The 14,593-nt window shown below is 46.3% G+C and overlaps 2 protein-coding genes across 4 annotated transcripts in view; one reads left to right on the top strand and one right to left on the bottom strand.

Moving 5' to 3' along the window:
• LOC104380140 (uncharacterized) overlaps positions 1 to 2,619 on the top strand; it is a 29,273-nt gene extending 26,654 nt beyond the window's left edge. For all 3 annotated transcript variants that reach the window (XM_086616911.1, XM_086616912.1, XM_086616913.1), the window contains exon 8: positions 2,523 to 2,619. In XM_086616911.1, the coding sequence (XP_086473037.1) occupies positions 2,523 to 2,619 (97 nt within the window). The remainder of the gene's footprint in view (positions 1 to 2,522) is intronic.
• Positions 2,620 to 6,922: 4,303 nt separating this feature from the next.
• ZP4 (zona pellucida glycoprotein 4) lies at positions 6,923 to 12,526 on the bottom strand. Its single transcript, XM_086616841.1, is given in 12 exon segments — positions 6,923 to 7,062; positions 7,187 to 7,303; positions 7,641 to 7,719; positions 9,050 to 9,197; positions 9,272 to 9,461; positions 9,672 to 9,802; positions 10,142 to 10,239; positions 10,422 to 10,609; positions 10,975 to 11,130; positions 11,682 to 11,784; positions 11,862 to 11,983; positions 12,328 to 12,526. Coding segments are annotated over 12 exon segments (1,671 nt in total).
• Positions 12,527 to 14,593: the final 2,067 nt, after the last annotated feature.

The raw sequence follows: 14,593 nt of genomic DNA, 5'->3' as shown, positions 1-14,593 counted from the left end.
AAGCCAGGCTCTTCCTACATCAGTACCAGGATAGTAAAGCAAGAAAGTCTTGCTTGTCTGAAGCTCTTAAAGCCCTGATATTCTCAGCATTTAAATCCACTGTCTTTGTTATAATTTATGAAACATGTTTGTCCTGGCTTCTGGTCCTGTTTGTACATGCAAGCATATGGAATTAGCTTACCCGGGCTTCCTTGGGCTCAGAGACATCTCCCAACGTCTTGAACAGGAACAGGTCGGAGCCTGGTGCTCTGTATTAACATATAGCTCTGAAGGAAGCAGAGATTTGTTGCTTTTGACACCCAGTCCCACTTGAGTCATTTGGTCAATTAGAAAAAGTCTCTTTGTTTTTGTTTTTGTAACTAGGTCAAAGCAAATCCCCTTTCATGCTCCTACTCTGCGTATTATGAATGATTTGCTCCAGGGTGGTTGTTTTGTTTTTCTTTTCTGTGTTTTTTCTCTTTAACATCCACAAAAGAATTCTCATAGTAGAGAGAGAACTTGGTTCTTACAGCTGGAGAGAGGTGGGCCTGCCAAGGTAAACATATTGGCACAAGGCTCAGTGGTTTGTCATACATTGTTCTAAACAGGCTCAGGTTTCCATTTTGTTTTCTTTTTCCTGCTAGTACATTTACTCCCACAAAGCAACGTCTATTTTGTGCAAAGGACCAGAACAGGCTGATGAATGACTTGATCATGGTGTTATGAACTTAAGCAGCACATGGACCTGGATCTGACCTGTGGCAGGAAAAGTAGATTTCTTCCCCAAATCATTGCAGAATGATCCCTCCACAAAGCGCAAGGAACTTACTTCCAGCTCAAACGATCCCCAAGACAATAGTTTTTTTGCCTTTCCACTGTGACTGGTTTTAGCGACAGAATATTGTTCTCAAATGATAGCAGAGCATCATACAGTCAAATACTTGCCCTTGTTAAACAATTAAAGTCTGATGCTGCTTTGAACAGAAAGGAGAGAATCCAGCCTGGCCTGTGAAAGCTGAACTGCAAATTCTGCAGCCCACTCTGATCAATTTATTGCCTGTAACATTGCCACTCCATCTGACATTGTAAAATATGTGGAGTTGTCTCTGGCTAGAATGGTGTTACAAATGATCTCTAAAAATCCAGGGTCAAGGAGGAGTGCATTAGCACCTTCGTTTCATTTTTCCTTGCTTTCCCTAGCTCCCTTTGAGGACAAGCAGACTAGCCCAGCAGTTGTTCCAGCCCTGGCAGAGATGCAGAGGCAGCCATCTCAATGAAAGCAATCATGCTCAGGAGCTTTTTCGACACTATCCCCAACTCTTTTCTAGGGCAGGATCTAATTTGGGAAGTTTTGGGCAACCCCAGCCTGGCATTCCCTGTGCAGACACACCCACCTGTGTATCTATGGGAGCTGCAGCTTTAATACAGCTACATGGGAATGAGCTAACCTCAAATCACGATATCTTTCATGGCAAGGTTGCTAGTTTCAGGTTGACAGTCACCAAAAGCTTGCCGCTCTATGACGACTACTTTGTGATTAGGGTGGAGTAAGTTAGGAAGGAGGGTGCAGTTCCAACGTTACAAAAAATGTATCTTCAGTGTCGTATAGCAAATGCTGAAAAGGGCCCGAGAGCCTAAGACCTAGGTCTGAACCTGGTCTTCACAGGGGAAATTACTACCAAGGGAGATCTCTGCACAGGGTTGAGAAGCAGCCAAAGAATTAAAGAATAACGGCAAGGCAGAAGTTTGACCATTCCATTGTAAAAGACTTAAGAGGTCAACAAAACAAAAATCATATAACAACAGACTAAAACCAAAACAAAGTAGTAGCTGGCAAAAAAAAAAAGAAAGTCTGCACCACATCAGTCAGGGATTTGAGTTAAATTTTTTTTCAAAACCAAGCTAGCTATTAGCTATTCATTTTCTGTAAATAGCTTTGAAATATTGCATTAACAAAAACCCCCAAAATCCAAAATGCACAGCTTTTCTACCTTAAACAGCAGCTGTTTTTAAAAAGCATTCCAATAAGTTTGTATTTCATAAATCCTGGAGGCTTGAGCTAACTACGCCATTACAACCAAACAGGATGCATTACACTTATTTCAATTGGATATAATAAATAACGGACAAAAAACTAAGCTGGAGACAGCCCACAGCAACTAGCTTAGCGTTCTTCAAAATGTCTCATTTCCTACTTACTACTTCAGGCCAGGATTTTTAACTTCCCTATGACATTCACCCACCAGTCTCTCCCCCTTACTTCCACTAGGAAGAAAATACTGGTTGCTCTCAACAAAATGATGTTTGTATCTGTCCATTACATTGTGACTCCATGCCAAGTGATGCATTTTGAAGCTCTCTTTTTTTGGATGCTGCCACAAATATTCAGACAGCATCTATTTTGCAATTTCCAACTGGAGAGGGGGAAGCTGCTTTGGATGCAGCTTGGATGTTGGGTACATGTGCACAGTGTGTTAATGCTAAAAACACAGCCATGTGTTCTGACCGCTGTCAACTTTAATCATATTTTTCCATTTGTTAAGGCCAGATATTATGTCTTCGGAGCTGAGGAAAACTGAGAGGAACTCCATGATCATTCTGGGGCAAAATACAAAGAATGAACATACATGGCCTTTCTGATAACCCGAGTCAAATGGAACAAGGTAAAATAAGTAAAGCAGCATGTGTTTCTTTATGGGTTGGATTTTTTTTTTCCTCTTCTCAGCACAGAAATGAGACAGTCCTGTTCCTTCATCCAGACACGCTCCAACATGCAAAGACAGGAACAGGTCAGATTTTTGAAGGTCAAATTATATGGATTTATGCCAGCTGAGGACTGGCCTATATGCCTTCATTTTAATAGTCCCCTGCTTTATTTAAAAAAAAAACAAACACCCACAATTTAAAGACCTCTATAGTCATATAGGCTATGTCATGCAGCCTTTTTTCAAAAAGTACAGCAGCAAATTAATTTATCTACAGTCAAAAGACTCCTAAATAATAAGCCAGCCAGATGTCTTGGGAAAGAGACAATCTGCCCATAATCAAGACTAAAAGAGAACCAGGCTCAGCCTCGCCTTCCACCTTCCCAACTCATCTCATGGGTTAAATGTGGAGAAACCCTTTCTGATCTCTCACATTCACTGCATGTTTCTTTTTCAGAAAGGCACAGTGGGAACACCAAATGGACACAAAACCAAGAATCCCAGGGTTACTTTGTGCAATTACAGCTGTGCCATTTTACTGGAATCCAACAGAAAAACCAAGTCTGTAAAGTCTAGGCTTCCTATGAGGCCATTCCTGAATCCACCACTAGCTTCCAATCCTGTGAGCCTGCTCCTTCTGCAGAGGTGCCTCAACTCTAGTGCAGAAGTTTTCTTCAACTTCTGCAACTCTATACAGAAGTTGGCATCATGCAGGCTCACTGCAGAGACCAGAGCGAAGAGTGCTGCAGGAATCAGCCTTTCGAGAGACTGGAAAGTGCATCCAAGGCAAGAACTCAGCTTCACCAGGCAGCTGAGCTCTTGTGTTATCAGTCTTTGGGGGGAGTGGAACCAGGCTTGCATTCCTATATTTAAGTCCTCTGGCTATGCAGTTGGTGGCCTGGGGCTGTAGGAGGGGCAGTCATGGCTGCTGCATGGCTCAGCCTGTGCTCTCAGCTGAGCAAGACAAAGAAGAGGCAAGAGGGAGAGCAGAGCTGCAAGGAAGGCTTATTCAAACATATATATCCTTTATAAGCTGCTGCTCTTTTGGGTCACATTAACAACTGTGTAACACTATTGCCACATGTCCACTGAGTCTAGACTCAAGGGACAGGCAGCACATGTGTCTGAAGTTCCCGTGGTTACGGCAGTCTCTGCACACCAGCTCTTACTGGTACTAGCACAATAATTAATGCACATGGAGTAAAGATTTAAATAAACAAGTTTTCCTCTTGTTAAAAGATTATTCTGCTCCCTAAATTACAATATAATTGCAAGTCTAGCAATTGCTGTTTAAAAATCACTCCCCAATCCAAACTTGCCTGGGAACCAAGATTTGAGAAGCTGGCAGGAATAGATCAACTTCAGCAGGCTTAGCCTTTCAGCAACAGATGCTTCCACCTTGCTCAGCTGGAACCCTTGGAGTCCTCAAAACAAGAGCAGGATCTCTGCAATTCAAAGCACCACAGCCACCCTCTCCCAGGGCAGCTGTAGTTTGCAGAGGTGAGTGAAGGCAGCAGCCCAGGCCTGGTTCTCCAAGTACTTGGAAGGGTTGTTACTTGGCGTCTCCGAAAAAAAAAAAGTGTGCTAACTCAAAGTTAGCACCCTAAAGTAGGTGCTATGTTTAATGTTTCAGTTGCAGCTGCTGCGGGACTTGGTTATCCACTGTATCTCTTGCTAGCTTCATCCAAAGCTAGAAAGATTCATAACTTGATTATTCTGTGAATAGTCTGTATATCTCCATAAATACAGGGGGCTAAAATCCTGCATTAACTTACACTCTCCATTATCACTCCAGCTTTACAGAGACTGTAAGGAATGTGAATCAGTGCAAACTGAACTTAAAGTGTTGTAAGATGTAGCATCATGAATTGCTATTCCCCACCACCACCTCCATTCATATTACAGGTTCACTGTTTGTTTTTGTTTTGTTTTTAAACTAAAGTGAACTAGCACTCTTTTTTATTATAGCATTATATGAAATGTATTCATGTATTTTCAGATATATTTATAATATGTAACATACTGTATAGTCCTCCACTCCAGGATGCATTGTAATACAAGCATAAGAAATATAATAAAAAGCATTACTTATAGTAACTGTTTTCAGATATTTTATTAATGAACACCTAGGTTGTAGTATAGCAGCTGCCACACATTTAAGGTTTCAGGTGAGCATAGCTGGTTGAGAAAGGAATTGTAACCTCCAAGCTTTTAAAGCATTTCTTTAGCTCTGGCAAAGAAGCAAGTTTGTTCTTTTGAGGCTGGTGCTGCTCTCAGAGATCCAGAGGGCATGGAGAGGCTCTGGAAAGTTCAGATATAGCCAAGCATGGATGTTCATTTTGAGCAGCCCTGTATCAGGTGCTATTACTGGGCTTTGCTTCCAAAGCCACAGAGTAGGCAGACATGGCAGGCCAGCACACACCACTTCCAGAGGAAAGGGTGAAGGCACTGGGGCAAGGTGTGCTGATGCTCAGCATCAGGGTTTACTTTCTGAAAATCTGAGTTCCTTAGTAGCACTGCACAACAGTCTCAGCTGACAGGTGCTGGCTGGCCTCAGGGCTGCTTTTGCTCAGCTTCATTTCCAGCCCACAGCACCTTCCTGGGTAGAGCAACTTTCCTTCACCTGCCGGTCTGAGCCCATGTCTACAGCAGCCCACATCACCTTTAGTGCTGCTGTATAACCAGGCAGTATGGAGGAAAGTTAAAGAGGGTGCTGACACAAGAAGTCACATAGTTACTCAAAAAGAAAGTAAAGGAGAAAGTCAATGAGACTCAACTAAAGAAAATGGACGCGTAAAAAAAACAAGCCAGAAATCCACCTATGAAGGTAGAAGGAAAAGAGCATACATTTGCAGGAGAGAAAATTGCAGAATAAAGCCGCAATGAAAGCCACTAACACACCAGTAGAGAAAGAACAGCCTAGGAAGAGGAGGATAATGCACTAGAGGAGGAAACCTCTGTGTTGCCTAGCTTGCACCCTGTGCCAGTGCTTCACACAACAGCTTGCCTCCCACCACTGCTCATGCCCTTTCTCTCATGCTGGGGACCAAACAGCAAGCCTTAAGCACAGACTTCCCACAGAGTGGATAAGGTAATTAAGTTCACTTGCTGCTTGCCCACCTCCCCTTATCACTGCATGCACCCTGTGCTAAGCAGCAGGTCTGTTACAGCAAGATCCAGCTCTGCAGCAGAAGTGAGAGTCCCTGCAGGGAAATCTACCTGATCCTCAGAGACTACAGGCCCAGAGCTCCCTGTCACTTTGGGACAGTTCAGCAACCCCACGGAGGGCAGCAGGGAGCAGCTGGGCAGGGACTCTCCTAGCCCCTTCAACCACCAAAGGCATCTACACTCTCTAAGCATGTATTTGTCTGCCTTACTGAGGCATGGGGAGACTCCAGCAGCAGCAACCAGGAAGGCGTTTAGATTTTGGCTAGCACACAGAGCTAAGAACAGTGCCAGAGCACCCTGCCTGCGGTACTGAAAAGGTGTGGTCTATATTACTCCTTTAATTGCCCAGTTAATCAACATTACAGACAGCTGCTAAAGACTTGTCATAAGGCACACTATGATTTTGCACTGCTTTGTCAGCCAGAACTCCACCTGTACCAAGGCCATTTAGTTGCCAGAGGCACTCCCTAAAGGAGGAGGGCTGTTTGGCTTATCTCCAGCTGGTGATTTCTCCAGCTTGTGATCTCCTTCACTCTCCCACCATACAAGTTAGAGAAGTCTTATCTTCTAGTTAGATTTTAAAAGCAGGCAAGTTAAGAGCACTAGTTATCCTGAGAGTAGCAGGGAAGCGCAGTTATGCTAGAAAAATAAAAGCATTAAGAATTCCTGAAATTTCTTGTTGAAGTAAGAAAGGAATTAAAAAGCAGTTCCCACCACCTGTTAACACCATCCAGTTGCACACAATATTGGCAGAAGCCAATATTAAATAGAACAGTATCTGCTACCTCAAACAAGATACCATTCAGTTCTTTACTTCCATGTATATCAGAGCTGCTCTTCCCCTTTAAAGGCCCCTAAACAGTATAATTAAGACTATTCCCAGAGCAGAATAATAGCCAGAAAGTGAGATTCAAAGAAACAGCATTTGGAAAGTTCTCTCAACCATCAGGATAGTTTTTGTCTTGCAAACAAAAGCTTACAGCCAGGGTCCCCAAGACACGCTCCTCTTCAACCCTGTGTGCTCTGGGCCAGGGAGGACTCCCACAGACCAAGTGGGTTTGACAGCCACTTTATTGCAATACATTGATTTCATGCATTACAGGCACCTTCCTTGGCCACAGCAGAGCAGCCACCAGCGCCATGCACAGAGCTGCCCCAGTTGCTACAGCAGTGATCCCCAGAGCCCAGGGGGCTGCAGCGTGCACAGCTGCTCCTGTGGGGAGAGAGGTCCTGGGTAGCAATCCCCCAGTGAGGCACAGAGATGCCTCATGGGCTCAGTTTTTCTGCAGGAAAGACTTAGACCAGCCCTCTTCCCAGCCCAGCTACACACTTACCAATGCCATCCTTGCCTGTGTTCCATCTTAGCTCATCCTGGAGGAAAATTACAGGGCCTTTGCTGGAGACATGGGAGGCACCATCCTGAAGAGGATGCGCAGCGCTCCTTTTACCTCCTGCAGAGAAATATGAAGGTTGTAGGTGAGAAGATGTATAGCCCTGAAGTTCAGCAAACTTTGTCCAAATCAGCTTCTCAATACATCAGAAACCCTGAAGGCCAAGCCTTCCATGTGAGTCAACCCAGAATTAAGAGCCTATGAAGATATCTGCCTTTTTTGGTATAAAAGGGCAAGGGCCTTTCCTCAGTGGAAAGGAGGAGGAAATGCCTTATATCAAGTTGTCCATGGCTTAAGGGAGGTAGTTCATAGCCTATGTGTCCCCCTATCCCCCAGCTTGGAGGCTAGACCCCTGTTGCCCCTTTTGATAGGGAAGCAGGAAGGCCAGGACACTTACTGGCTCTAGCAGGACAAACAGTGGTGCAGGACTCCTGTACAGACTGGTGGCACACTGAGGCACTGCAGTGCAGGTACACCTAGAAAGAACAGCACACAGCCTTGAATCACTCAGGCAGTATCTGTAGACAGGCGATATCCTGGTGCGATGCATTGACCGTGGCCAGCAGTTAAGCACCCACACAACCACTTCCTTAGTCCCCCTACTCTGCCCCAGCAGGGTGGGGAGAGAATAGGAAGAGCAAAAGCAAGAAAATCCATGGCTGGAGACATAAGGACAGTTTGATAAGTGAAGGAGAGGGAGAGAAAGAACAACAAAACCAAAGCACAGGTGATGCAAAGACAAATCACCCATCCTGCTACCAAAAGCAGTCTGGCCAGTCTCTGAGCATCGGCTACATTCGAAGACAAAATCCTCCAGTGTTTATTGCTGAGCATGACAACATACAACACAGAATACCTCTTTGGTCAATTTGGGTCAGCTGTCCCAGCTGTGCTGCCTCTCAGCTTCCAGCCTACCCCCTCAGGGTTGGGAAACAGCAGAGCAAGGAAAAAAAGCCATGATGCTGTGCAAGCACTATTCAGCAAGTAGCTAGAACATCAGTGTGTTATCAACACTAGTTTAGCCACAAATCCAAAAACACAACACCGTATGGGCTGCTATAAGGAAATTTAACTCCATCCCAGTGCACCCGGTCACAGAAGGGAGAATGTAGAAAGATCGCTGTGGCTTGCTTCACACACAGGCCGTACCTTGGAGCCCTCTGCTGCCAGGCAGCGTCAATGCTTTTACCATACACCTTCAGGCTGTCAGTTCTGGCATTACAGCACTTCTCCCCGACACCTGGGACACGGCAGTTCAAGCACCACTACACTATGACCACTCCTAGGTACAGCTGGGACCAGTTTTCAGTATTAATTGATCCCAGGAGCACTGAGCAAACAGTGCAAGGCATGGTTAACTTCATGTGACTTAACTGCCCAGAAGCTCATGAGATTCAAAGCCTAGATTCTTCCCAGGTACCAAAAGCTATTTCCAAGTAATTTTGGCCAAGAAATTTAGAGAATACTGATTGGCATAGTTAGGGCACACACCCTAAGCTAGTTCAACAGAAGAGCTTAGGCTGCAAGCTAGCACTTGCTTAAGTAGACATACCCTTTCAGTAGTCTCCTTTTCTATCACACTCCTCCAGTGATGCATCTTACCTCTACCAAATTCATCTCAGAGAATAAAGAATTTCTTGCATCAACCTCTCCTCTCCTGTTTCAGGAAGGGATTTTCCTAGCCTTCAGGCCCCCTAACCTCCACCCCAAGGCAGCCAAGAGTTTCATAGTTATGAAATAGTTCCTATTGCTCACACCTGTTACTTGTCTTCAATAGGAAGCTAGGCAACCAGGACAGGATCTTACCAGCCCAGAGAGCATCTCTTGGGAAGTGGATTCCACAAAGGTGAATGTGTAGAGGGTGAAACGCTGGTAATGAGAGGGGAACAGTAGTCCTGAGGCAAGACTTAGAGGTACCAGCTGCGTCTGATAGTTGTCCCCTGCATAAGGGCACCTGAGAAGGAGAGATCAGCAGTGAAAGAAGTGCAAGTCATTCCCTTGGCCCAAAGCTATTTACAAGTCACTTACCCATCCACCAAAACAGGCCACTGCAGCTGTTGCTGGGGATTGACATTCGGTGTGGCCCAGCAGTGGTGCAGGACCAAAACCAGGTCTGGGTCTGTTCTCTGAAGGATCTTGACTTCTGCATAAACAGGGTCCCTCAGCGTCTTCACAACAGGATAGTCACTGTCAGTATAGTAGGAAGCATAGCTTCTATCTGGGACAGATGAAACCCAAGAGCCATTTTAGAGCAGGAACAAACAGAAACAGGCAACCTGAGAGCATCCTTTATAGCCATGTCAATAAATTCCCACCATGGCAGGGAAGAAGCAGTGTCAGGGTTTACCCATCAGTACTCCCTTATTACTTAGCAGTGACCAGAGCCCTGCACCAAGAGGCTTGAGCAAGTCCTGCAAACCTCTCATACCTGAGGCAACACGCAGCTCCAAGGACAGAGGACCTGGCTGGGACACAGCAGGGGGTGGTGGCAATGTGAAGACCTGAACACTCAAGGGAATGAAGCTCCCAGTGATGGAGTAACTACAGTGGACTTGTAACCTGGTGGGATAGGAAAACCACAAGCCAGACAGATAAGAAAGGTCACACTGGTATCTGCTTTCTGTAGGTAATGTAATATATGGCAATGTAATATTGAATTTAATTAGTCATATCCCCAATCTTTCCTCCAACACTTCTTTTTAAACAAATACTTTATATTCTCCTCAGAGTTCAGATTTGAGTCTGCAGTGTCACTGATCAGCACCAGCTTTATTCTCACTAGAGACATACCAGTCCTTAGCCTACTCCTGTTAAGAATTCAGAGCTTGGGACAAGCAGGAATTTCTCTAGGGACATTGAACACAGTGGCAACCAGCAATACCAGCCCCAGGGTATTACCTGAAACTGCTATCCCTAGTGACAGAGCCAAGGCTCCCAGTCTTTACATGCCTGGATGCCACCAACTCATTCTCATATACGGCCTGATCTCCAGTCACCTGCAATGACAGACCAGGCACTATTAGTGCATTAAAGTCAAGCAAGATTAATGCAAGGCTAGAGAACAGCATTTGGCCTCTGGAAGTCTGTAGGTTGCCCATTAAGTAGCCAAAGCCACATCAGGTTGTTCCAGGTCTGCAAGCTCCTGCTATTCCAGCCTAGTGAGAGCTGCAGCTCTTACCTGAAAAGTGGTGCCACAGGAAGAGAGTGGGAATTGGTACACAACAAAGGCATTGTTTTTCATGACAGGGAGACAGCCAGTACTCTGTCCACTGGCCAGCTGCACAGAGTCCAGGACGATGGGTGGCAGGGTCACATCCCTAGAGATGGCAATGGAAAACTGACCATCTGGTGTGCAATGAGCTGTTACTGGAGGAAAAGATATAATGAGTCTTGAGCTCAGGGAGAAAAGGGGATGGAAAGGAGGCTCAAACACCACAGCAAAGACAAGGTCTGCAAGTGCTCCTGCCTGTAACCCCCAAAGTGAGTGCTAAGCACAGCAAGACAAGTGCAACCAACTCTAACAGCATCACTGATTCTGACCATAAACGCAGGTCTATTGCAATACACATGAAAGGGCTGGACACTTCAGTGGAACACACTATTCTTGCCAGCCAGAAACCAGTCCTAAGCCTCCTGCAGGACTGGCATGCACCAATCCTGCTCTGCCAGGGAAGCAAGGAATCCTAGTTTGCAGCTCCTTCAGGAGGAGGGGAGGACAGTTGCTCACTTACCTGTGTTACCAAAGTAACAAGGCTTCACCCTGTCCTGAGGGTTGTAGCAGCAGCCTCATGCTTCACAGTCTCCCTGGCTAACAGACAAGGAGGCACACTGCAGCCGGTCTTGGCTGAGGACAGCAGAACAGACACTGCTGCTTGGAGCATCCAGGGCTGGAAGAAACAGGAGTTTGCAGCTAAAGCACAAGAGCAGGGGAACAGAGGACACTACTGGAAGGTGTCCTGGTGACTGTGTGCAAATCAAGGGAACTTAGACTCAGGTGGGGGTCAAACACATGGCCTGGAGCTGGCATGGAAGCCTGCTCAGAAGGGACCTGCATTTCTCTGGAACAGAGACTCCCTGAAGCCATGTACAGGAGACTGGACTGCATGGGATCTGTCAAGATAGTGTTCTGGATCAACTCTGGTAGTTAGCAAAATCATTGTACTTAGTTTCTGGCTGAATATCTGAACTTGTAGAGACTCATGCAGTCAGAACATGGCTAGGAGACACAAGGAACATTCACCTGCTGACCTTGCAAAGGAGGGGCAAGTCCCCAGCAAGTTGGTGGCTCCTGTGCGCAAACTCTTCTCCAGAGAGTCTTCTGCACAGCAAAAGTCCCCTTCCCAGCCCCTAGACCGGCTAGGAACAGTCATCAGAAAGGAAGGGCACTCATCGCCACAAGATAAAAGCAGGGTTTCCCAAGGAGCTATCAGAATCTTACCAGGAAGGTCCACAGGGCACCTGAGCAGCTTCTCCTCACGAAGAACCTTTCGTCCAGCAGCATCTGTTCCTTCAAGCCCAAACAACATGAGGTAATTGCCATTCTGGGGAGAGCCACACTAGTCAGGGCAGTCAGAGCAGCAATAGCCACAGTCCCAGCAGAAACCCTAAGGCCACTCACCCATTCAAAGACATAACAGCTGGTATAGGAGACTGATACTTTCCTGGAGCCATCTGGAGTCTCAGATACCAAAAGTCCACAGTCAGAGTCATTCTGCAGAGCGTGCACCTTTCCTTCAGTATCTAAGGAAAGAGAAGACAGCAGCAGCATCCCTCACTGAAGATGAGGTCCACTACAATCCTACCCTTCTGTAGGAAACAAAGCTCTAGCCAGTATTAGGGTCTGGGCCAGCAGGGACCTGTGAGTGAACCCAGCAGCCAAGACCATCTAGATCCTGACACAGCACTTCACTAAAACCCTTGACTGCTGGGTCATATAAACAGTCCCCTAGTTACACAAGATACACTGAAGCTGTTAAACAGCACTTCATATCAAAACCTGCCCCTTTCTCTTCATTCCAGGCATGCTTCTGCACTGTGCAGACACAGCAGTAAGAGAGACCCTTGACAGAGGCTTACTCACTTACCCCAAGTAGTCACCACAAAGGAAGCATTCCCTTCCCAGCCTAGAGGTAAGCTGAGCTGCAGGCTTTCTTGGCCACAAGCCAGCAGGGTGGGATCAGAAAAAACACTACCTTGAGCCCCCACAACCAAAGCAAGGGGACCAAGAAACACCCAGAAGAGCATAGCTCCAAACACAATCCTAGACCACCCTGTAATACCCATCCTACTCTCCTGCTAAAGACCATAAAGGAGCTGCTCTTAGCACAGCCCTTTTAAATTGTGGAGCCAGCTGGGATCAGAAATTCCTGAAGTGTCCAGGTGGACCCAGCCCTGCAGTTTAACACCTTCCATTACCCTCACCTGGCTCTGAACTCATGACAGTCTGCTTGTACCCTTTGAAGAAAACCACAGGGCAGGAGCTGAGCTTATGTCAAGAGATGGGTCTGTATTCATATCACTAAGCTGAGAGGAGTTCATTTGTGCAATTTACTGTAGAGTCCCAGGAGGGTCTTCAAACCCTTTTCTCTCATCATGAGTTCTTCCCACTGCTGGCTCATCCAGGAGATACACCTGCTTTTGCCATGTACCCTACTGCTGCTCTAATTGCTCATTACACGGCATGAGTGCAAGAAGCCGAATGACAATGCTCTTTTGCTCTTTTAAAGGTGCCACTGCTTCAAATGCTGGACATGGGGTGCTGACACATAAGCAGAGAAATAGCCCTCCACATGAAATCTGTGGAAAACTATCGAGCTCAGGAGGCTTTGCACACCTGAAAGGAGGTGATTCCCATTAAACACTCCTGGCTGTGGACTACAGCCTCATTTGCAGTGTGGTTGTGTCATTGTGGTTGTCATAGCTGTGGGACAGTTCCAGGCTGGGCCATATGTTCTGTGGGAACCTTACCTCCAAAAGCTGACAGGTAGGCCCCTAAGATAGGCCTGAAACACAAGTAAGGGGAGCCTCTGTGATCCCAAAGAAAGCTCTGCCTGCCTGTAACTGCAACGTGTCTCATGTAGAAGACTCTACTTCTCCCTAGCCACGCATCAGGCTATAGCACCCACACTGAGTAAAAGCCTTATTGTCCATCTTTCCATACAGACGTTTCTGCATTCATGCAACAGAAATGTGAATGTCTTTACACTGTTGCAGAGGTGATGTGCACATAGTGTGTGCATGCCTTTTTGTGCCCTACTTTTTGCAGCAGGAGCACTGGCATAGCCTATGCCATCATGTTCTTCTGCAATCTACTTATTTCTTTGGGGCTAGATCATCACACACATCTCAGCATGGTGTGGGGGTTAGATGAGTAGAATTTCTAATCTTGACCCTTAATAACGCACTTCCATTGGTAGCCACCCACGCTCCTGCTCTCAGCAGACCCTCCAGCTCCTGGGCGTCTGCACAGCAGGACACAGCAGGCAGCGTGCTCGCCCCTCCAGCCAGCCCTCATCAGCAGGCATGGGGAGTAGCTGAGTCCAAGGGAGGCGATTCCTCTGCACTTCCACCTTAGTTCACAGCCTGTCTTTCCTCTACAGCTCTACAGGATGCCGTGATCCCAGCTGTGATGCCAGCTGGGTGAAGAATGCCGCTGTGCCTATCCTGCACGCTGCTTATTTCATGCACCAACTGGGAGGGCTGTTCCACAAAGTGTGAGACCTTTACAGCTGCTTTGCACAGCAGGGACTGAAACAAACAGAACTCCACAGGCTGCCTGTGTGGCTACTGTTTGAACAGTGTTCATGAACCAAAGGTGCTTGTCCCAGCCCCTGCCTGGGGTCACTGGGCAGACACAGTGGAGAGTCACCCAGGGAAAACATTTGGACTTTGGCAGGGAGGAAGGCTTCATCTCTATAGAAGCTGAGTGTCGTGCCAAGACAGCTTGCCCAAATCTCACAGCCACTGTGTGACTACTGAATGGTTCATTTGACTGCATTACCTGCTGATAATTGGGTAAAAAAAAAAACAAACAAATAAAAAAAGTACTTTGGAGCTATAGAGAGATAGTTTTCATTATACTTTAACCCACTAATACTTTGTTTATGCTGACAGGAAAAATGTCTACAGCTACTTGAAGAACAACTATGTGAAACCCCACTGGGAGTGCTGTAGATCCACCAAGCAATTCCTGTGCTGAGAATGGTTTCATGTAATTGCCCTTTCCTAATTTCTACACATACACTTGACAGCTGTGTTGGATGATGTGGAGATGGGAGGCAAGTGAAACAAGCCTGCAATTCATGGAAATTAAATGCTTTGTTTGCAAGAAGTTGGTACAGGCAGTGGAAA

This window comes from Tauraco erythrolophus, chromosome 9 (assembly GCF_009769465.1).
Source record: "Tauraco erythrolophus isolate bTauEry1 chromosome 9, bTauEry1.pri, whole genome shotgun sequence".
Classification (NCBI taxonomy): Eukaryota; Metazoa; Chordata; class Aves; order Musophagiformes; family Musophagidae; genus Tauraco; species Tauraco erythrolophus.
This window is presented reverse-complemented; position numbering and strand designations above follow the sequence as displayed.